This window comes from Scardinius erythrophthalmus (genome assembly GCF_964197995.2).
Source record: "Scardinius erythrophthalmus genome assembly, chromosome: 14".
In the NCBI taxonomy this organism is placed as follows: domain Eukaryota; kingdom Metazoa; phylum Chordata; class Actinopteri; order Cypriniformes; family Leuciscidae; genus Scardinius; species Scardinius erythrophthalmus.
In genome coordinates this window covers 29,216,778-29,239,502 of record NC_138234.1, presented here as the reverse complement: position 1 = coordinate 29,239,502, position 22,725 = coordinate 29,216,778, and the positions used below count along the sequence as shown (strand labels likewise).

At 35.9% G+C, this 22,725-nt stretch overlaps 1 protein-coding gene across 2 annotated transcripts; it reads left to right on the top strand.

The window, feature by feature from the left end:
- Positions 1-1,204: 1,204 nt before the first annotated feature.
- col8a1b (collagen, type VIII, alpha 1b) lies at positions 1,205-20,476 on the top strand. 2 transcript variants are annotated; one of them, XM_081384730.1, is made up of 4 exons: positions 1,205-1,278; positions 2,237-2,393; positions 16,420-16,699; positions 17,037-20,476. In XM_081384730.1, the coding sequence occupies exons 3-4, from the start codon at positions 16,423-16,425 to the stop codon at positions 18,944-18,946; spliced, it is 2,187 nt and encodes a 728-aa protein (XP_081240856.1). In that variant the 5' UTR covers positions 1,205-1,278; positions 2,237-2,393; positions 16,420-16,422; the 3' UTR covers positions 18,947-20,476. The 2 variants fall into 2 exon arrangements, with proteins under 2 accessions (XP_081240856.1, XP_081240855.1); XM_081384729.1 differs by lacking the exon at positions 1,205-1,278 and having other exon boundaries at positions 2,226-2,393.
- Positions 20,477-22,725: the final 2,249 nt, after the last annotated feature.

The following is a 22,725-nucleotide window of genomic DNA, read 5'->3' as shown; positions in this document are numbered from 1 at the left end:
CAGCGTTCGGGTAAGGAATCCTTGAAGCGGGTAAGTACAGGTAGGTATCAGGGTAGAGTCTGTATGCGTTCGTATAGGGACGAGACCAGACAAGGGAGTGAAGGAGAAGAGAGTCTATATAGTGTATTTTGTACCTGAATACTACCTGAAATCTGTTTATTTGATTTGTATCTTTGTTCTATTATTTTTATTCGTGCTATTGCTTGTAATTTCTTCATTAGTTGGAATGAACTAAAGTGAAAAGTTTGGCAGGGCAAGTAACCAGTAAACTCTGTGTTTATATATAGAGTCCATTTTAAGACCTGTCCCTTCTGTAATAAAATAAAGTTACAAAATATGCTTCAGAGAAAAAATTTAAATAATGTTAAAACTCCAGCCCACCAGGAATGTCACTTGGCCCACCTTACATCTCAAAGCCAGAGCCGGGCCTGAATAACTGTATAAGTTATGGATCTCAGACAGAGAAAAATATGGCTTTAGATCAAAACAGAATGAATACAAGACCTGCGTAGCAAATAGACTAAGAAGGAAGCCCTAATGTTTAGATAAATGAGATGTGGGGATTTTTCAGTGACGCTTTCTGTAGATTACGTCATTACACCAGTAGGTGGCGACAAGGGACTATCTTTATGAGTGAGTCAGAATCTGAATCAAATTAGTAATGATTCGTTCATTCATAAAAAAAAAAAAAAAAAAAAAGCAAAACACCAGTTTTTCTATTTCTGCCATAGACCACATGGCAGAAATAGCATGGTATTATGCTATTTCGAATTAAACCACTGTCACAAATCATTCACCGGACAGATTCTGATTCATTCAGGAGTGCAGCAAGTGACTATGGCTATATCCGAAATCTTAGGCAGCTGACTTGTTGTCTCGCGGGCCAAAGGCAATGACTTTGTATGCAGCTTTTGTGCACGTTGTTCCTCACGAAACTTCAGATTTCAGACAGACTTTTGAGGCATCATTATTGTTTAATAATCAGCAAAATAGAGCAAGCTTTCGTGATAAATTAGGAAATATTTAATTACCACAATAGTAATTTCTCGCGAGAAATGTCAACAGAAGTGGAAAACATTGGTTAAAAATGCAACTTTCAGATCTTTATTTTTTAGCTCAACTGTCACAGAACGGAAAGCACAGGATTGTGGGATATCAAAATCAGATGGAGACAGGAAGTGAAGCTAACATTGGATTCGGACGTGCCTTGATACTTTCCTACCTTGAGAATGTGTCCTCCGAAGACAGCAGTTTTTAGTTTTCGGATAAAGCCCATGAGTGAGTCATTGAATCATTTACTCGAACACTTCAAAACGCTTAAAGGGTTAGTTCACCCAAAAATGAAAATTCTGTCAGTAATTACTAACCCTCATGTTGTTCCAACCGCGTAAGACCTTCGTTCATCTTCGGAACACAAATTAAGATATTTTTGATGAAATCTGAGAGCTGGATCACTCCTCCATAGGCTGCTAGGTGACCGAAACTCGACGCTACGCAAAAACACTACGTGAACCAACTAGAGGCCCAGAGAGAAGGAAATGAATAGTGGAATAAAGTCGTTATTTTTCTTTGTTTTTGCGCACAAAAAGTATTCTCGTCGCTTGATATACTTAAGATTGAGCCACTGGAGTCACCTGGACTATATTAACGATCTCTTTAATAACTTTTCTGGGCCAGCAAGTTTCGGTCACCTAGCAGCCTATGGAGGAGTGATCCAGCTCTCAGATTTCATCATAAATGTCTTAATTTGTGTTCCGAAGATGAACGAAGGTCTTACGGGGTTGGAACAACATGAGGGTGAGTAATTACTGACAGAATTTTCATTTTTGGGTGAATTAACCCTTTAAGTTTACTTATTCATTCAGGAACGAAACACTTGCTCTGAGATGAACTGGAATTTTTTTTCATTATTCACGGGGCAATAGACAGATGTACTGACGTTGATATTGTGTCTAAAAATTAAGTTACTCAATATTAACTAAACGGTATCAATAAATGGAAGTTTATCTTCTTGCGGCTGATATTCTGAAACTTTATTTCCGAATACAAAGCATTTAAATGGCTTAAATAAGTAAATATATTAGGTTACTGTGGGTAAATGTCATAACTGAACCAAATAGCCACTGCATCAACGCCCTGGGTGGAGGCTTACGTGAACGTTTTTCTCTCTTTTTCTTTTCCCCTCTGCCCACCTCCTTTGAGGAGTTGCCTTGCCCCTCCTACCTGCCCATAAAAGTGGAAACCACGCTGCCTGAAGCCTTTAACTACATTTCTCCTTCTGACTTCTGGATCTCCTTCGTCCTTCACTTCTCACTCAGAGAGAGAGATAAACAGAAGGCAGAGACAGAGAGAGGCCAAGAGAGAGAGAGAGAGAGAGAGAGAGAGAGAGAGAGGTGAGTGCTGTACATATGTAATGAATGTTGTCAAGGGGGGAAATGAATAATATAATAAGTGACTTGAAATATTGCTTTAAGTATTGATAGTGATCTGAATGGGATTGTACATGCAGAGGAAAGTAATATCAGTTCATGATAGATGTTCCTTGATGATGGAGCTTGAGGTTTTTTTGGGTTATCCATCTTCTTGGATTTGTGTAGATTGTGGAGTAGGGGTTTCCATTGTTAATATTAATGGGGGGGAAAAGGCATAAAAAAAAATATGGTATTTAATAAGATATGAAAAATTACTTAAATTTTTTTTTTTATATTATTTTTTTTAGTCATCCTTGGGTGTGAAATATTTCATTGGCAAGTGTTTTCCAGTCACAAACGAGTAGAAATGTCTTGGAAAATTCATGAAAAGTAATTTGTAACAAGGGTTGGGAACCCAGAGAATTGTTTATTTTATTTAAGAAATTATTGGTGTATTTTATATATAGCATTATAAACGGTCTTTAAATTTCTGGGGAGTTAAAATTTTTATTTATTTATTTATTTATTTATTTATTTATTAAAATCTTGACTAATAAGAAGCCCAAGTGGCACATTTTTTATTTAATTTTGGATTGGATATAAGTGTGGATTCCTACACCCGATTGAATCTAACTCATATCCTGCTGCATGCCACACCTGCTGTTGTGCAAGAGACTTTATCCAGCTCTGCTCAAGGGTTTGTATATTTATAGAGCCACATTCACTTTAGTTTCACTTTGATTTTCCTGGCACTGGGCATGGCTGTGAGCCGGAGGGCGGCTGTGTGTGATTTTCCCAGCTTCCTACAGCGATCAGTGCTGGATGTTATGTCTCCAGGGTTCAGAAGATCCATTCCTGTGGGCACACGAACAGCTCTGGACACTGAGGCAAAGCTCTGGTGCTTGGCAATCTTTCTTCCTAACCTTTCCCTCTTGATCCTTTTCTCTAGTCCAACAGGATTGCAAAAATGCAGTTTTTTCCACTCCGGTCTTGACATTGATCACTAAATAGATAAACTGTCAATGCAATTCCACCAGGGACGTTTTATGTCTTATACCAGAATATGTTTTGGTATCTGTAGAGTTTGTGTTTATAATAATGATTGTCTTATTTGTTTAGTTTGACGATCCTTAGTGATTAAGTTTTCTATTCACAGTACTTTCAAGGAAGCCATTTATTGATGTCTCTATCTGTTTTTTTTTTTTTTTATTATTATTGCAAACTATATACTTAAAGGGATTGTTCACTTGTCATCATTTACTCACCCTGAATTTGTTCTGTTGAACACAAAAGGAGAATGTCGGTAACCAAACAGTTTCTGGTCTCCTATGACTTATATACTATTTTTTCTTCTTCATATTATGGAGTTAACTGGTGACCAGCAACTGTTTGATTACTCACATTGTTCAAAATATCTTCTTTTGTGTTCAGCAGAAGAAAGAAACTCATACAGGTTTGAAACAACTTGAGGGTGAGTACATGATGACAGAATTTTCAGTTTTGGGTGAACTAATTCTTTAAAGGGGAACTATGCAGTTTTTTTTAGCTTAATTTACCTTAACTGAACAGCTTCGGAGTCATTGGAATGGTTATATGACTTTTTTCGGGTTGAATGGTGGTCTTCTCGCACCCCCTAGCGCATGTGAGCGGAAAAACCACCCTTGCAACTTTGGGCCGGCGGGCCCAATTTTTTTTTCCGAAGAAATTGCAAGACTGCATAGCGCTGCTTTAATAATATCAAGAAATTTTATGATTTCATATTGCAAATCCACTTCCTGTTCCTCAATGATTCCAATACTAATTTTGTAGAACTTGAACAATAATTTGTCCAAACTATATACTTATAAATAAATAGTGCTGACAAATCTAACATAAAAGTTTGTATATATACATGTGTGTATATATATATATATATATATATATATATATATATATATATATATATATAATATGCCTACACACACACACACACACACACACACACACACACACACACACACACACACACACACACTATATATTTACAAACTTTTATGTTAGATGCGATTAATCACAATTAATCGTTTGACAGCACTATTAACAAATATACTAAACAAAAAATTTTTTTTTAAATATTAATATATTTATTCAGAATTAAAGCACCATTTATTACAAGAAATCTGCTCTGAATGTGTATATTTAACATATTGTCATGTAAACAACCAGTTTGCATAAGTCTAATAAGCCTTAACTCTTTCCCCGTCAGAGCTGTTTTTTTGTCGTTGTCGGCCAGCACCAGCATTTTTAAAATATTTTCACAAAAATTACAAATATTTTGTTGTATGAATATCTTTTTGTGAGCATGCAATATATCAAAAGAAAGAACAAAGCGATTGATTTTTAACAACAACAACTGCTTCATGCATTATTTTTTTTTAATCAATGCTTGAATGTGGGAAAGTTTTATAAAAAAAAACATTTTGAACAAAAAGCTAGAAAATCGCATTTTGCAAGACGTGCAAAGCAATTTTTTATCGCTTGTTTCTTCTCCATTTTTGCCTCTGTTTTGATCAGGAGATTCAGGACTCTTTCAGAAGATGTGTAATAGAATGTAGGGGACGCATACCGTTTAACAGTGAAAAGTCGAAAAAAAAAAACAATTAATGGCGGGGAAAGAGTTAAATACACATTGCACAGTGAGTTTTTTTTTTAAATACATTTTGAGTTCAGTGAAGAACCCTTCAAAACGATTCTGATTCAGTCAGTGAGCGAATCATTAGATCCAATCATACGGTTCTGGTGTTTTTGATTTGTTTTTGTTTTTTGGAACCAAACGGAACCATTTCCGAATAAGAGCTAGTTCTCTGTTCTCAGAGTTGTTTAGCTGCGGAGCATCTTTAATCTCCATGGAACGACCCTCTGAACCTCGCAACCCTGCGGTCTCTCTTTCTTCCATTATTTGGAACTTTCTTGAGCAGCCTGATTCATTAAACAGTCACAGACGTAGCCTGACCTGTGAATGCTCCTCCCTCACTTCCCTCTGGCTATTAACAGATTGATGTTTTATAACTTTGTTTTTGATCTGAATGAAAGCCATGCACTCTTACACAAATAGGGAACAAAGGAAATAGAAGGAAGGCAAGTCTTGCTTGAGATTTTGTAGGGTTGTGGGTGGATTGGGTTCCGTAGAATTATTTTGTGACGTGTATTATTTGGAAAAAAATCAAACAACTGTTTTACTACCACGTACTGCAGTTTGGATCATGAATGCGGCTATTGTGCTGACCTCTATCCGAAGGCCAAAAGCTGTGTACCGTACAAATCTTCTCCATCGTAGACTATAGAATTACAGGTCTTCCCTGGCAAAAGTTTCTCATGTCAAATCAGCTTTGTGCGGAAACACGAACACCAAAATGTGGCGGACCAACAGTTCTCTGTTTAAAGAGAGGTTTGGCTCTGTGCTTCGATTTGGTTTCTAAGACGCCAGATATTTGCAAGGCTGAAAAGGCTTGGGTCTGATCAAACATTTATGCATTTATTATGAGTACTTTTCTTGGAATAATTGGAAAAGTGTGTGTCACAAATATACAGGTATAATAGGAAGCAGTTTGATCTTGGTATAGAGATGTCTTAACAGTTACTGGCATCATGTCCACACCATAATAAAAACATTACCATTACACTGTAAAAAAAAAAAAAAAAAAAATACCGTAAAAAATACGGTAGCAACATTTTAGCCTTTACAGACTTAACTTTAAATTTACAGTAATAAACTGTATTTAATTATCTGATATAATGTTAATTTACTGACCTATTGAAGTATTAATATGTGTTTTGTACCATTGTAATACACTGATAACCAACAATCACAGCAGTAATGACAGTCACATAATCAATTAAAGCTCGTCTTTCTTTTGACAAGAAAGTTAATGCACAGTGTCATTCGCACAAACATTAAACACCATCATGGTAACACACATGAAATTTTAAAAATATAATAAACATTAATTTAACAACATTAAATGTAACATAACCCTAATATACATAACTGATTAGAAAAAACTAAGAAAACTATGACGAAACATAGTTATTTCAACAAAAATACATCAAATGTGAAGTGTCACGCAGGGAATTGTGGGAATGTCAATTTATGGTTTTTCACTGTAAATTATACGACTTGTTCATTTTCACTTCCAAAAACTGTCAATTTAATGGTATTTTACAGTAAAATTACATTAAATGTACCATTAGATCTATCACAGTTATTTACCGTATACTTTCTGTTAACCAAGTAACAGTTTTTTACTGTAGCATTTTTTGTTAAAGTCACAATAATTTTTTTTGAGGAATTAAACTGGTCAATACATTTTATATGTAATGAGCTATTGAAATAGTTTTTTTGTACAGAACCTAACTAAATATTCATAAGCTTAGCATTTTTAAATGTTTTATGACATCACAACCAGCAACACCTTATATGAGTGAGATTTTTGTGGATTTTAGACGTTTAATTTCAGCCGGGTCTCTTTTTTTGGTTGCTTCTGAGTGTGTGCAACACTCACAAATGCACCAGAACACCTCTGATCCTGGCCTGTGTTTGCACTGATATATAAATCACCTGCATCAGTGTCTGTGTGAACAATGAGAGTCATCTGACGCCATCTAACATTGCTGATAAAGTGTTCAGACAGTAATTATAGAGATTAGGAAATTGATTGGACCTAAAGGACTGCACAGGTGTTATTGGTGGATATTTAGCTTGCCCTGCGAGAGCTTTTACTCTGCAGAAGGAGCAAACAAATATTTTATTTCAATTTTGGTAAAATGTTTAGTTAAGTTAATTATTTTACCAAAAAAAAGAAGAAAAAAAAGAAAATAGGCACGAAATAGCAACTAATTACCATTATATTAAAATACTCATTTAAGTAAAATCCTTATATCTTATTTTTGCCTTTATATGCTTTCATGTAAGTGCTTGTAATTTTTTCCCCTAAACTCCTACATTTCTTTTCATTAACTAAAACTAAAACCATACATTATGTTACTTGAAATAAAAGAAATATTAACTGAAATAAAATAAAATATAAAAAAGTTAAATATATTTGATTTCAGTAAGTTGCGAGGCAAAATTTTTAATTGTTGTTTAGTTTAGGTTGAAGTACTAAAATTAATAACATTTAATGAAAAACTATAAAGGCATTTTAAAAAAAATATAAAAATGACAAAAACAGTAAAATCATTGAAACTTTAACTGAATTTAAAATGAAAATGGAAAATATAAAAATAAAAGCTCATTTAAAATATTAATAAAAACCATAAGAATATTAAAATAATTCCAATATAAAATATGTCTGTGTGTTTTACCCCCTCAAAACCATTGGCCTCATATTTGGATTGTTGATATACAATCAACTCCAAAACATTTTGAAAGTAGCAGATCTGAATGCTCAGTCAACAAAACATGCTTTGAAAGAGAAATGGATTTTATATTATTTTACTACAGCATTTTACTAATCATATAGCACACAAGAATCTAAGCGACACTACCAGAGTCTTCTCTGGTATGAAATAAAAATAAGTTTTTGTACCATGTGCCTGAGAGTATGTAAATGATGACAAAACTTAATTTTTGGGGTGAAATATTCCTTTAAAAAAGTCAAAATATACATTTAAACATTATAAGTCTGATGAATATGTAATGTAGGATGAGCCTGAGATGAAAAAAAAAAAAAAAAATTTTTTTTTGAAAGAAGTATTAGTGCAATTCAGGTGCGAATTGCACTAATTCCATTTTTATATGGAGGAAACAGAGTGGCTTTCTGCTACCTTATAATGGTTTATATACTGCCCAAAATATCCTATTCCCCATAGAATAAAACATATGGTTACATGAAAATCTTCCCTTCAACCTGAGAGAGAAGTGCAAGCTACTGAGTGAGCGAGAGAATGTGTTTTACAGCAGGCAGCAGTTCTGGCGGACGGGCCGTTCTGTCAGCTGATTCTGCATTCCGCTGTCCTGAGGAATAACTGCAACTCCACCTCGGTGTATCTGTGCAGTATCACACGAGAACGACACTGGACTGAATACCAGTACGATGCCCAGCTTATATTGTGTAACTTATGACTTACTTCATTATAAAAATGCAAGGTTTCTTTTTGGTGTATATGAGTAGGGTTATATTTTGGGTTAGTGAGTATTTTTAACTATATATATATATATATATATATATATATATATATATATATATATATATATATATATATATATATATATATATATATATTAGGGCTGTCAAAAGATTAATTCGCGATTAATCGCATCCAAAATAAAAGTTTGTGTTTACATGATATATGTGTGTGTACTCTGTATAATTATTTTGTATAATAAATACACACACATGCATGTATATATTTAAGAAATATTTGCATACATATACTGTATATATTTATATATAATTTATATTATATATAAATATAATTTTTTACATATAAATTACACATTTTTCTTAAATATATACAAGCTTGTGTGTGTATTTATATATACAAATTTAATTATACACAGTACACACACATATATTATTTAAACACAAACTTTTATTTTGGATGCGATTAATCGCGAATTAATCTTTTGACAGCCCTAATATATATATATATATATATATATATATATATATATATATATATATATATATATATATATACTGTATATATAGAGCAGTGATGCAATAGAATAATCATTTTTGTGCCATTAAGAACTTTTCAGTGAACTGTTCTTAAAGAACCATTTCTTAATGTAAAGGACATTTTAATAATCTAAAGAACCTTTTTCTACTATAAAGAACCTTGTGTGCATTTGAATGGTTCCATGGATTCTATGGAAATGTTCTTCATGGAGCCACAAATGCCAGTAAAGAACTTTTATTTTTAAGAGTAGGTAAATGTGTGTGTGAGAGAATTCTAGTTATGTCTATTTCATGGGAGAAATGTCTTGAAACTCTCTCTCTCTCTCTCTCACTCTTCCCATTTCCAGAAAAAGCAAGACCTGTAGTAATTGGTAGGGTGGGAACACGGAGCGGTGTGTTGGGTGGGTGAGTGTGTCTTTTGGCATCTTCTGCTGTTTACTGTCGGCACCTCATTATCACGTTCATGCTGACTGTAAAGCATCATAAGGCTGTTCAAATTCAGTAGCCAGATCCGAAAGTGAATCTGCAAAACACTGCATCATGAATCCATTTGACAGCATGGAGAACAACACCCTAAACTGAACCTCTCTTAAAATTTTTTTATAAAAATATATTACATTTATGCATTTTGCGGACAAAGCAACTTATATTGCAATCAATGATTTTATCAGTTCATGCATTCCCGGGGAATTGAACCTATGACTTTTGTTTTGCTTGCGCCATCCTCTACTGTTTGAGCTACAGGAACGCAACTGTACAAAATTATAATCACTATTAAAAGAAAAAGCAGAGATCATTTGCATCTGTTCCATCTCATTTGGTTTAGTTGGCATGCTACGGATGCTTTTTATCCAAAGTGTCTTTTTGGTCATTTTATTACATTGACTATCGCTCCTGAGCAACCTTGGGAAAAAGTGCAGGGTTCTCTTTTTGGCTCATGAATTTCCATTACTTTTCCATGGCCTTTCCATTAATTTGTAATTAACTGAGCAGAGCTTAAGTAGAAAAATGTATATTCAGTATGAAAATATTCAGACATATAAGGTTTTATTAACTCTTTCCCCAACAGTGTTTTTTTTAAAGAAGTTGCCAGCCATCACCATATTTTTTTTTTTTGAAAATCTTCACTTATATTTTGAATATTTTGTTTTATGAATATATGAACATGCAATCAAAGAAAGAACAGAGCCTCTGCTTTCAAACTAAAAATATTTATTCTAGCTTCATGCATTCTTTTTAATCAACACTTGAATGTGGGTACACTCTAAAAAATGCTGGGTTGTTTTAACCCAATGTTGGGTCAAATATGGACTAACCCAACGTTGGGTTAAAAATGCAATTTAAAAATAGACAAACCCAGCCGTTGGATTACATTTTTAATGTAACCAATGCAATTTGTAATTTTTTAAATTGCATTTTTGTCCATTTTTGATTTTGTCCAAAATGCAATTTGTCCATTTTTAAATTGCATTTTTAACCCAACGTTGGGTTAGTCCATATTTGACCCAACATTGGGTTTAAACAACCCAGCATTTTTTAGTGTATACATGTACATAAAAAAAAGAAGCTTTTTAAGATTATTTTTCAAAGATTAGAACGTGCATAAGCAATGCTTTTATCGCTTGATTCTGCTCCTTGTTTTGATCCAGAGATTCAGTACTCAAAAGTTGCGTAATAGCGTAAAACAGTTTAATAACTGTGAAAACACGGAAAATTCCGTCCGTGGTATGAAAGCGTTTTGTCATAAATGACGGAAAACTCTGTCGATGGTGGGGAAAGAGTTAATCTCCATGAATTTACCAGGTACTAATATGTTTTAAAATTCTGAAATGTACAGGTTTCACTTGAACATGGGAAGTCTCAATGCAAAAAGTCCTGGGTTCAGATCCCGGACGAGCCCCCAGTTTATGTCCGTAGTAAGGGCACGTACAAAACATGGACTAACTTTTGGACACAAACTTTAAGTTGCACTTAAAAATGTCAGAACTCCACTGTGTTTTTATAAATTAATCAAACCATCATTTTGTTTCTTTGAACAATTTCAAACATGTTTTGTTGTAAATTGGACACTGTAGCCAGAAATCAAAAGCAAAGGCTTCAGAGCTGAACAGGCCAAAATAATGCAAGGCTGAGCATATAATCATCGTATTATGTCAGCATCAACTATATGGTGGTTGACACCCAGCATGCTCTTCTTTATTTGTTTATTGTGAATTGACGGCACATCTGGAAGCAGTCAGAAAAGGAGGAATGGAAATTTGATTATATTAGAATCAGGGCAGGGCGATAACAGAGCTGTGGCATGAAACCAAGCAGACAAATGCTGCGGTTGCAAATTTTGGCCAAAAAGAACATTGATTCCTGCTCTCTGCAGTGGACGTGTAGGGTTGCTGTTGTTCCGTCATGCTAGTCCTTGTGGTTTTGACCCTCGCTTGTCAACATATTTGACCTTCTTTGAACATCGGATGTAGGCCAGAGGGAACAATGTGAGATGCTTGTTTTAGCCTTGTGAATTTGATAATCACAGAGATTCGACTGGGCCTGGTTGTGAACAGAGTTGTTGAGTTCAGAATGAACAGAAGCTTTTATGAGCCATTTTTTTTTCTCTCTCCATGACCTCTCCTGAAATGCTTCTCTTGAGATTGTTTCGGCATCTCATTTGTGATTAATTCTGGTGGGTATCATGGATGCAAATGAGGGCTATTGATTGTGATATTCTGTGTCACTTTTCAGACATGGCCAGCGGTAATTGAGAAATGTTCCGATGGAATGTGTTTTTATGTCCACAATTTTTTGGGGGGATATAGAGAACATTGACCAGTTGTTCACTTTGACATGCCAGCCTTGTCGAATACAGAGAAAGAGTTGTTTTTCCGAACTAAGAATGACATAAAATCCTCTGAAAACATTTCTCTGGAAAATTGGAAAATCATTTCTGAGGAATGACGTGTCTGGGTTGGGTGCCTAATGATTGAATGAGCGAACTAATGAATGAAGGAATGAATGTCAAAGGTTGTAATTAATAGGATTGTCACTTAAAAATAAGATTAAGGGATCAGTTATCTTTTGAATAAATAATTAGATAAATTATTTATTAATTTAAATCAACTAAAGTTAATCTGTTTAAAATGTATGTTTTCAATTTGAAAAGTGATTGCTCTTGAATACTGTATATTGATAATTGATTCCTTCCGTTTATTTTTAAGTGTCACTCCTGTAATTTACGTTTATGACTCCACCACATTTTTTTTTCCAGCATTTGTAAAATATTTAAAATACTTATTTTGATTGGCACTGTGACTGTTCAGAATAGAGTGGATTTTCTATTCATTATTGTTGTTAATGCATAAATAAATTACGTTACAAATCACGTGCCTCATAAAGGTGTGCTCTCTCCCTGAGAGAAACTGAATATAGAGTGAGGTTTGAACAGATGATACTGTAGATGGTTTAAATGTGTGGAAGAGGTGGAAAGTATCTTTGGAGTCGCAATCAACCTGGCTGGCAGCGTCCCAAGAAAAATGGTTTATGTGTTACTTATTCTTTTCATTCTATTCATGCTAGATCAATCAAGATCTCTGATTACAGTAGCTCACAAAAGAGAATCAAAGCTCTGGCATCCCACCCACACACTGATCCCAATACGTCTGTATGTATTAGAATCAAAAACCGATTCCGTAAAAAGCATTCCAGGTTTTTTTTTCCCACTCTCAATCAAAGCAAGATGCCCCCTCCGCTCTGGGGTCGGCTTAGGTTTAGGCTCGCGTTTTGGATTTTAGCGCAGCTGCCGGCTGGGTGGCTGGGTTTCCCATTCATCAGAGTTTCAGGACAGACCTGAAAGGACATGGCTCTCAAGCAACAGACAGAATAAACAAAAAAAAAAAAAAGAAAGAAAGAAATCAAGTTGTCTGTGCCATAGTATTCTGAAAATGAGGCTTGACAATAGGTGGGTCTTTTTGTGCATTTGTGTAACTTGCAGTGTGGTATTTGTGTGATAATTTAGAATTTTTGTAAGATTTATGTTTTTTCTAAACAACACTGAATACAATGCAGTGAATAGTGACGAAACGGGGTTTTGTGGGCAGTTACTGGCCTCTAGTGGTCATGTTTAAGTATAACAAATGTGTAGGTCTGTTACAGTCACTCTTTTTAATGAATAATTAGTTTAAGAAACTTCTATATGTTTTTCGTATTGATTAATAATAAAGCCCATAGTTTGGCATAGATTATATAATATATAATATACAATCAGTTTTAATGTGGCTCATGTGAGGCTGATTTGAATTTGGAGGGTCATTGCTTCCATCAATGACTATACAGATAAACATTTGTCAAGCCCTTCTAATTTAAGAAAACCTTTTTTTGTTGTGATTTTTGAATACAGTATAGGCAACTTTGTATAAAGGGCAGAAGGCATTGAATTAACTTGAAAAATATTTAATAAATTACTTAGATGAAAGAGCTTTATAAATGGGATCATGTCATGAAGAATCAATCAATTATTATTATTATTTTTTTTTTTAAATAAAGGATTATGAAACTTGATTTGCTATAAAACCAAATGTAATCTTTTAGATGTTAAGGCAACCTCCCTAGAATCATTTATTGAAACACAGCTGCAAAATAGCTTCCTTTAACTTGACATGAGAAAGATGAATACATCACTGTCCAATTTTGCATGTTAAGAAAACCTAATAGATGTTTGGAAACTTCTGCTGCCCAGTCAACAGTGGCTAGAAGTAGGATATATGCATGCGATTAATGCTAAACAAAAGTATACGCAAGTTCACTAAACGTCGCACTGTTCCTTGCTGTGTGTAGCACCTGCCACTCTACATAAGATTTTGAAGATATACTGACAATATAAAAAAATAATCTGACATTCATAATTTGTGGTTGATTTTGTTGCAAACAATGAGCACGTGTACATGAACACCAATATGCTGATACCTACCAAAAATCAGTTTATTGAAATAACCTGATTTACTAGTTTGCATGCAAATCATTAACCTGCCAATGCAAGTAAACTGCGTTTATAAGACCGTAAAAAAGAAAAAGAAAAAGGTTATTCCCGGTGGTGACATCAAAACTTAAGCATCCATGTAGGCTATTTTACTCAGAGTAGCCCTATTCTATTAATTATGCGAGTTGTGATGTCAAATAAAGCATTACAACCCCAGAATGTCATTTTGAAAGTGTTTCAAAATGTCATATTGCACAGACTCATTTTCCTCTCATATTTGAAGTTAACTACAACTGTACCACTTGTCCTTTGGCTGCACGAGATGAGAACACATTTTCCATATTTCTTGGGTCAAGAAAAAGTCGGAGTTTGCAATATTTCTCCTACCCTACTGTGAAACACGCGCTATGGCTGGATGCACTTAAATCTGCCGAATAAAGGGCCGTTGACACAGAACATGATTTTCCATTCTACTGCGCTTCGTTTCCATTGTTTTTCAACGTAAACACGTGCTCGGCAGACAGCTCGTGCATGACAGGGCATTCTGAAAACGCGGGGATCAAGTTAAAATAAGTTCAACTTTTTTTAAAAACACGTCTCTAGACCTTGCCCTTTTCTGTTCCACTGACCTGCTGTTTTTAACAGCAAAATCGCATTCTGTGTGAACCAGCCCTAAGTAGGCTTCCCTGTCATGTCACAGATGCGCACTTCAATATGCTGACAGAATGCAGGTTAAGGTGTTTACATGCCGTGCGAAATCAGGGTAATGGGGAAAAATCTTGCTCTGTTTATTGTTAAGCCGTTTCTGACCTTTTGCCGATAAAGGAAAATGGTTTAACACCTTTATGTGACCACACACATTGTCGTTTTAAGAAGCATAATCGGCTTAAGAACGTGCATGTAAATGCAAATACTGTATATATGTGTGTGTGTGTGTGTGTGTGTGTGTGTGTGTGTGTTTACATGCACGTTCTTAAAGGAGAACTCCGGTCAATTTTAACATTGAGCTCATTTTTTTGTAAATTTGGAGTGCTGTCAATACAGAGAACAACGACAAAAATCGGTGTTGCCTACACCATGTTATCCTCTTTTTAAAATTTGCACCCTGTTGACTTCAATGGGGCAAGTTTTAAACCTGCTTTTAGCCTCTTAACATCCTTGATGTGTCATTACAAGTGCACAGCTAATGTGAGTGATTCCTTCATAGTGATCACGGGTGAATCTGACTGCAGTAGATGTGAAAGATATGAATAAAAATGATGTTGTTTAAGCCAGCGCACATACCAGTATTTTCTTCCTGTTTTCGGTCGAAGTCCATAGTAATCGATTGTCGAGTTCACACGCATAGGTTTAGTTACCTATGATCACGCGCGTGAACTCGACAATCGACTACTTCAACCGAAAACAGGAAGAAAATACAGGTATGTGCGCTGGCTGAAATAACATCATTTTTATTCATATCTTTCACATCTACTGCAGTCAAATTCACCCGTAACATGGTTAACATGGATAACATGGTGTAGGCAACACCGATTTTTGTCGTTGTTCTCTGTAGTGACAGCACTCCAAATTTACTAAAAATTGAGCTCAATGTTAAAATTGACCAGAGTTCTCCTTTAAGCCCATGCAGGTACAAAAAGACTTGTACATATGTATGCATGGGCGACATTTAACTCTTGAGTTGGGAGGGCAAGAAAAAAAAAAGAGTTTTTTTGTACCTGCACTGGCAAATTATTTGCCAAAATTTTAAGCAGACAAGTTTAAGTTTGCTTGTTATTTGTTAATTTACCTACTTGTTTATTTACTAATTTATTTAATGATTTTCTTAATTTTATCTTGGGAAATGACGTGCACGAAATTTGAATCATTGTCCATCATTTTGCAAGCAACTGGTGATAAAGAAAAATGTCACGTCGCAATATTGAAAATATTGACATTTTAAACCATTAAGGCGAGCCAGTGGTTCTTCTCACACAGTAATTATCCAGCGTATTGTGATGCTTAGCCATTTTGTCCTATCATTTAGTTTTCCCTAATCATACTAACGATGATAAACTAATAAGTAACCTGTTGCTCTTATTTTGCTCTGCTGCCCGCTAACACGAAGATGTACATATACATACATATTAAACACTCCATGACTACAATATGACTAACTTCATGACTACAATTAATTGATGGCGATATTACAGAGTGCTTTGACACACTGTAACCACCGTAAAATCAATAACATCATCCAGTAATGAAAACAACAATATAGTTAGTACCAATGCTTGAGTAAGGCATAGACGTGCTTTGCTACACTTTGGTGTGGGCCCTTACTGCTAGCTTTTTTGTGTTTTCCCAAGACTACTAACCTTCTCTCATATTCTCCATTCCACAGGACATGGCTGGGCCTCTCCTCTCTGCCCACTTGTTTGTACTGGTGGAGCACTTGTGTCTGCTACATCATATCCATGCAGGTGCATTTTATGGACACAAACCACTGCCTCAACAGCACCAGCCTCTGCCTCAGTTACCTCTCCTGCCACATGGCAATGAAGGGATACCCCAACACCATTACCATGGAAAGGAAATGCCACACATGCCATATGGAAATGAGATGCCTTTGCTTCCTCAGTATGGAAAAGAGCGTCCACAGATACCCATGCACATGGGAAAAGGTTGGTATTTGTGCAAATTCTTTTATAATAATTTTGTGTGCAGCTTCCATGATATCATATTAATTTATAGATTAGATGGAATATTGTTACTTTTAAAATTTAATTTTAATGAACTGTGATGGTAATGTTGACAAATGTTAACTGACAGGAAGCAATTTTTTTGATGGGTTTACCTCTTGAAAACCTTACCTCTTTTTCTTTTTTTTTTTCGGGAAGGTGGGCATGTCTCTTGTGCAATTTATTCATAGTAAATTTTTGTTCAATCTCATTTTAGCTCATTTAGCCAATAAGTAAATAAGTAAGTTTTACTGAAGTGCTGACTGGCTACTCTTTTCAGGTGAAACTATTCCAAGAGGAGAGAAAGGTCCCCCTGGTGAGACTGGTCTAAAGGGGCCTCCAGGGCCCCAGGGACCTCCCGGACTTCCTGGTCATGTCATCCCAGGACCTCCAGGCAAACCTGGTCCACAAGGACCACCAGGACACCCTGGAATTGGAAAGCCAGGAATGCCAGGTTTGCCAGGAAAACCTGGAGGTATAGGTTTACCAGGACCGAAGGGTGAGTTGGGGCCATTTGGCGGTAAAGGGCCGATAGGAATGCCAGGACCTCCAGGTCTTCCAGGGCCACATGGTCTACCAGGTGTGGCGAAACCAGGTGGACAAGGACTTCCAGGACAACCTGGTCCTCGTGGAGAACCCGGACAAAAGGGATTCCCTGGGATCCCTGGTCCCCTAGGGCCAAAGGGTGAGAATGGGATTGGTTTCCCAGGACTGCCAGGTATAAAGGGACCTTCTGGACCTCCAGGACCACCAGGACAAGTAGGACTACCAGGAGTTGGCAAGCCAGGACTGAATGGACTACCTGGGGCTCCTGGAGGGCAAGGTAAACCTGGTGCACCTGGAGAATCAGGATTGGCAGGAGTCCCAGGGGAGAGAGGACAAATAGGACCACCGGGACTACCAGGCTTTGGCAAACCTGGTTTGGATGGCTTACCAGGGAAACCAGGTCTCCCAGGTGGAAGGGGCGAACCAGGTCTTTCTGGTTTACCTGGGGGCCCAGGCTTGCCTGGGTTTGGCAAGCCTGGATATCCTGGCCCTAAAGGTGATATGGGGCATGGTGGTTTGCCTGGCCCTCAAGGCCCTAAAGGTGAAAAGGGTCATGGTGGCCTTAATGGAATGATTGGACAGCCAGGGCCAAGTGGCCTCCCGGGTCCTCCAGGTCTCATGGGACCCCCTGGAGGCATTGGTTTCCCTGGTCTAAAAGGAGAGGGTGGTGCAGTAGGACCTAAGGGACAACTGGGTCCAAAAGGTGAACCAGGGCCCCCAGGACATCCTGGCAAGCCAGGATTCCCAGGAGAATTAGGGCAACTAGGACCGAGAGGCTTACCTGGTTCCTTAGGACCTAAAGGTGAAAATGGACACCAAGGCCTACCTGGCCTACCTGGAGCCCCTGGAAAGCCTGGTGTAAAAGGAGAAGGTGGATTTCCAGGAGACAAAGGTCATCCAGGGCCTATGGGAATCCCAGGATTAATGGGTCCAGCAGGACCAATGGGCCAACCTGGTCTACCAGGCCCAAAAGGGCAATATGGACCACCTGGAAAACCTGGAATGCCAGGTGAGGGAAAACCAGGGCTTCCAGGCCCAATAGGTCCTGCTGGTATACCTGGAATGGGTGGGCCCCCAGGTCAACCTGGGAGACCTGGTCCTCCTGGCCCACCTGGCCTACCTGGACCTCCCGCTCAAGCTCCATTTATCGGGCAAATCCTTCCTGAGAGTGGTCCTGGGCTAGATGGGGCAAAAGGTGGTTACAAGAAAGAAAAGCCTGGAGGAGCCATTATTGGTAGGAATGGCCTAGAGATGCCAGCATTTACAGCTCTGCTGACAACCCCATTTCCTCCAGTTGGGCAACCTGTTGTTTTCAGCAAGATTCTGCATAATGGCAACCAGAATTACAACTCTCAAACTGGCATCTTCACTTGCAAAATACCTGGAATTTACTACTTTGTCTACCATGTTAATTGCAAAGGAAACAATGTATGGGTGGCCTTATACAGGAACAATGAGCCAGTAATGTATACATATGATGAATACAAAAAAAGTTACCTGGATCAGGCATCAGGGAGTGCAGTGCTTCCCTTACAAGTTGGAGACACTGTTTATGTTAAGTTACCATCAGACCAAGCTTCAGGACTTTATGCTGATCCATACGTCTACTCATCATTCTCTGGGTTTTTGTTATATCCCATGTGAATATGTGAAAAAAAAGTCACCCATATTAAATCAATGCTACATTTTTCTTAAGTAAATTGTGTATGTGCCACCAGTACAGAGACACTTTTTATATCTCAAAAAATGTAAGAAATTGATGATTAAGTCATAGAGATTCAGTCAGGTATGTTTTATAGCAGACTGTGCTACAGTGGCAATGGAACTACATTTATAATATACAAGAAAATGTTAAATACATGTTTTAAGCATACACATAATTACATAATATAAACAGTCTTTCAAAATCTTAAGGTATTCATTCATCCATACGGTTAGCACTTTGTTAGAACTTTTGTCACATTATTTATTTGCATATTTCCTATTGTTTGACAGTATATTGATTGTATATAGATGGGGTCACATTGACTTACATATCAATGTAAAATGATATTGGGACTGTCATAATGAAGAATTTTCAGATTGTTGGATATGCACTATTTTTCTACTGTCTTAGTTTCTCATTGTGCCATCTCAATTAACTTCAAAAGAGTATGTGAGCACATAAGGGTTTAGGTTGTTAACATTTTGCTTTTCAATAATCTCATTAACTAACACCATCAGTAAAATACATGAAATGTCATGAACCCTTACATTTAGGCTATTTTACACCCAATTGATTTGAGTATATCAGATCATTGTTTATCAAAATAAAACTCAAGGGTATTGATTGTTAATGAGCACAGTATATCAATATTTAAAAGTCGATAAGGCCAGAGTTGGGTTAGTTTCTCTAACAAAGTAATTAATACTTGTTAATTGTATCTTCAACAGTGTAATTAGATATACTAATTACTATACTAATTACTCTCTCTAAAAAAGTATTGCATTACTTGTTACTAAATACTTTCTAAATCCCATACAGTAACAACATTGACCAGTTGAACACTACAAGGATAGACGAAGCTGCTCTTTTAATTATTTCAAATAAATGATAAAAAAATTGCATAAATGATTCTTGAACTAACCATAGTATTTAAAAGGAGAAGGTTACATAAAAAACATACATTTTAACATTATACATTAAATTTTGATGTTAAATCCATTATTGTTGTATATAGAATTGTTCTATACTTTATACAGTATTACATCAGAAGTAACTCTAATTACATTTTTTTTTAATAGAGTAAATTTAAAAAGTAATCCCTTACTTTACTTTTTCAAGTAATGCAGTAATGAATTACTTAGTAATGAGTTACACCCAACACTGGATACGGCCACATGAACACTAAGTTAAACAGAAACAGTCTTAGGAACCTCTCTGTAATTTATTTTTATTTTTACTACTGAATGACTAAATTTGTATATGTGCAAAGAGATGGTGTGGGGCACAAAAAAGAATGTATTATTTGTCTTTAATTTTTGACAACGGCGCTGAACGGTTAAACAAACATGGAGTGAAGATTTAATGTCATTGTCGTTGTTGTTTTTTTAAACAAAATTAATTAATGGAAATTTTGTGAATTTGTAATTAGGGAATTCCACAAAAAATAAAGAATCCCTGTTTTCAATCTTGATGCTGACCATCATTTATGTAATTTTGTGTCAGGACACACAGGACACTATGGTAATATAGGCTACATACTGCACAAACAACCGCATTTATGAGCAAATCTCCTACTACATTTCATGCTTGTTTGCAATGAAATTCAAACAAATTCATGTAAGTATACTTTTTAATATATATATATAATTTATTTATCAAAATAGTATATCCATAAAAAGTTAGAAAGTTAAGAATTTATTATGTAAGGGATAATCCACGGCTAGCCATGCATTAAAGGATTTTAATGCACGACGTAGAGGCGAAGAACCACCCGACGCGAAGCGGAGGGTGGTTGCCTCTACGAAGTGCATTAAAATTCTTTAATGCATGGCTAGCCGTGGATTATCCCGCTTATACCTTGGTTATTTGCCAAGTTAAAAATAAGTTAAAGCTGTAACTGATGTTTACAGTGTATATTTTTAACAGACGTGTAAAAATGACGGTTATTTCTTAAGTTAAGGCTCGTCAGTTCTTGCACTCCGTCCGCTTTAAATAAAGTAGAGCCATCAGATTGCTTTTATTTTAATGAATTCACATTTATTTAAATTCATTATTAAAAGAGAGAGACAGAGAACTGAAGGAGAAGGAACAGAGAGAGAGAGAGATGCGTGCGCGAGTTACCTGTGTGCGTCGATCTCTTCTTTAAAGTCTAGCAGCTACAGTCCCCTCGTTGCTTAAGCATATAGCTAACTTAATGATTCTTTAATGGATTTATTACAATTATTTATGAATGACAGGCAACACTGATACAAATTAAACGATATTCAAAAATCATCCATTTAGCCTACCTAAACGTTTCCATATGCGTCTCTCACTCTGCTTGCAAGTGTATCTGTGTTACTATGGTTACCAATGTAGCGGATTAATTTCGAACTGTAATCAAACTGACTGGAACTACCTGTGCATTAAACGGTTTTACTGCACACCTTCCAGCCAATCAGAATCGAGTATTTAAACAGCCCATGGTATAAATAAAAACTTTTGATGGCTGTATTGAACTTAGTTTAGAACAATATGTTTAATCAGTTACAAAAATCTATTCTACATATCAGGGAACATATAGTTATGATTAGTCAAAACGAATCATGTCAACAAACTATGGGGAGTGACCTCTTCAAATGAGACCTGAATTGAAAGAGCCAATTCCGAATTTCTGAATTTTGCCTAGCTCTAGTTCTCATTGAGCTAGCTGTGTTTAAGTAGGCCTAGTTAGTAATTTCTGGCTACCTCGGGAAAAAAATATATATGATAAATTATACTCTTTATCTACACAACAAATGTGCTTACTGGTCTCTTACCCTCATCCTTCCCTCAGGTCATTTAAAAAAATTGAGTATTCATTTGAGGGGTCCAAGACCCCAGGACTTTTGTCGCACTTGAACCAGGAATAGGCTACACACAAAACAAATTGAATGGATTCGAGGAGTTTTAAGGTTGAAAAAAAAAGAAAAAAGTATCAAATACTTCCCTTTCGGGTCAATTTGACCTCATAGGAATGAATGGAATGCGAGGAATGCTTCAGTACACATAGAAAAAAATAAAAATGCTAAAACTTTATCAAAAAATAATTTTATAATGTCTACATGTATATCTGAATGAATGCATGAAATGAACTGACTTTAGGACTCAGCAGAATAGCTCATTGGCTCCAAATAGAGTTATAAGACCATCTAGTGGCAAGAGTCATGAAATTTCATGTTATATATATATATTTTCCACAAGAGGTCGGCAAAGACACCCAATGTAAGATATTTTGAGCTGAATTATAAGGTTTAGGCAGGTTTAGGTAAGGTTTAAGTTGAAAGAATGTGAGGAATGTGCTTAAATTACTAAATTGCTATTTCATTATTATCTATTGATTAAATCTAGTAATTTGAAAATAGATAAAATGAAAAAAAAAAAAAAAAAAAAAATAGAACAAATATTATCAAAATGAAATAAAATAAGCTTTCTGGACAAACAAAAACAAACAAACAAACAAACAAACAAACAAACAAACAAACAAACAAACAAACCCACGAGGGAAGGATGAGGGTTAGCCTACCTTAAACAGACCAACAAAGAGCTTAGAATGACACAAAAGTTTTACATATTTTCCCAATTGATTTAACCAATGTAATGCATAATTTAATAACCAAGTGTGTGTATCCTTTGTAATATCAATCCTCTAGATGCAAATCTCGAAACTATTTTCATAAGCATTAGTCGTTCCTTCTCC

Coding starts and splice junctions, on each gene's coding strand:
- col8a1b (XM_081384730.1), top strand. CDS start 16,423: ATGGCTGGGCCTCTCCTCTCTGCCCACTTGTTTGTACTGGTGGAGCAC. Junction 16,700..17,036: donor ACCCATGCACATGGGAAAAG/GTTGGTATTTGT, acceptor TACTCTTTTCAG/GTGAAACTATTCCAAGAGGA.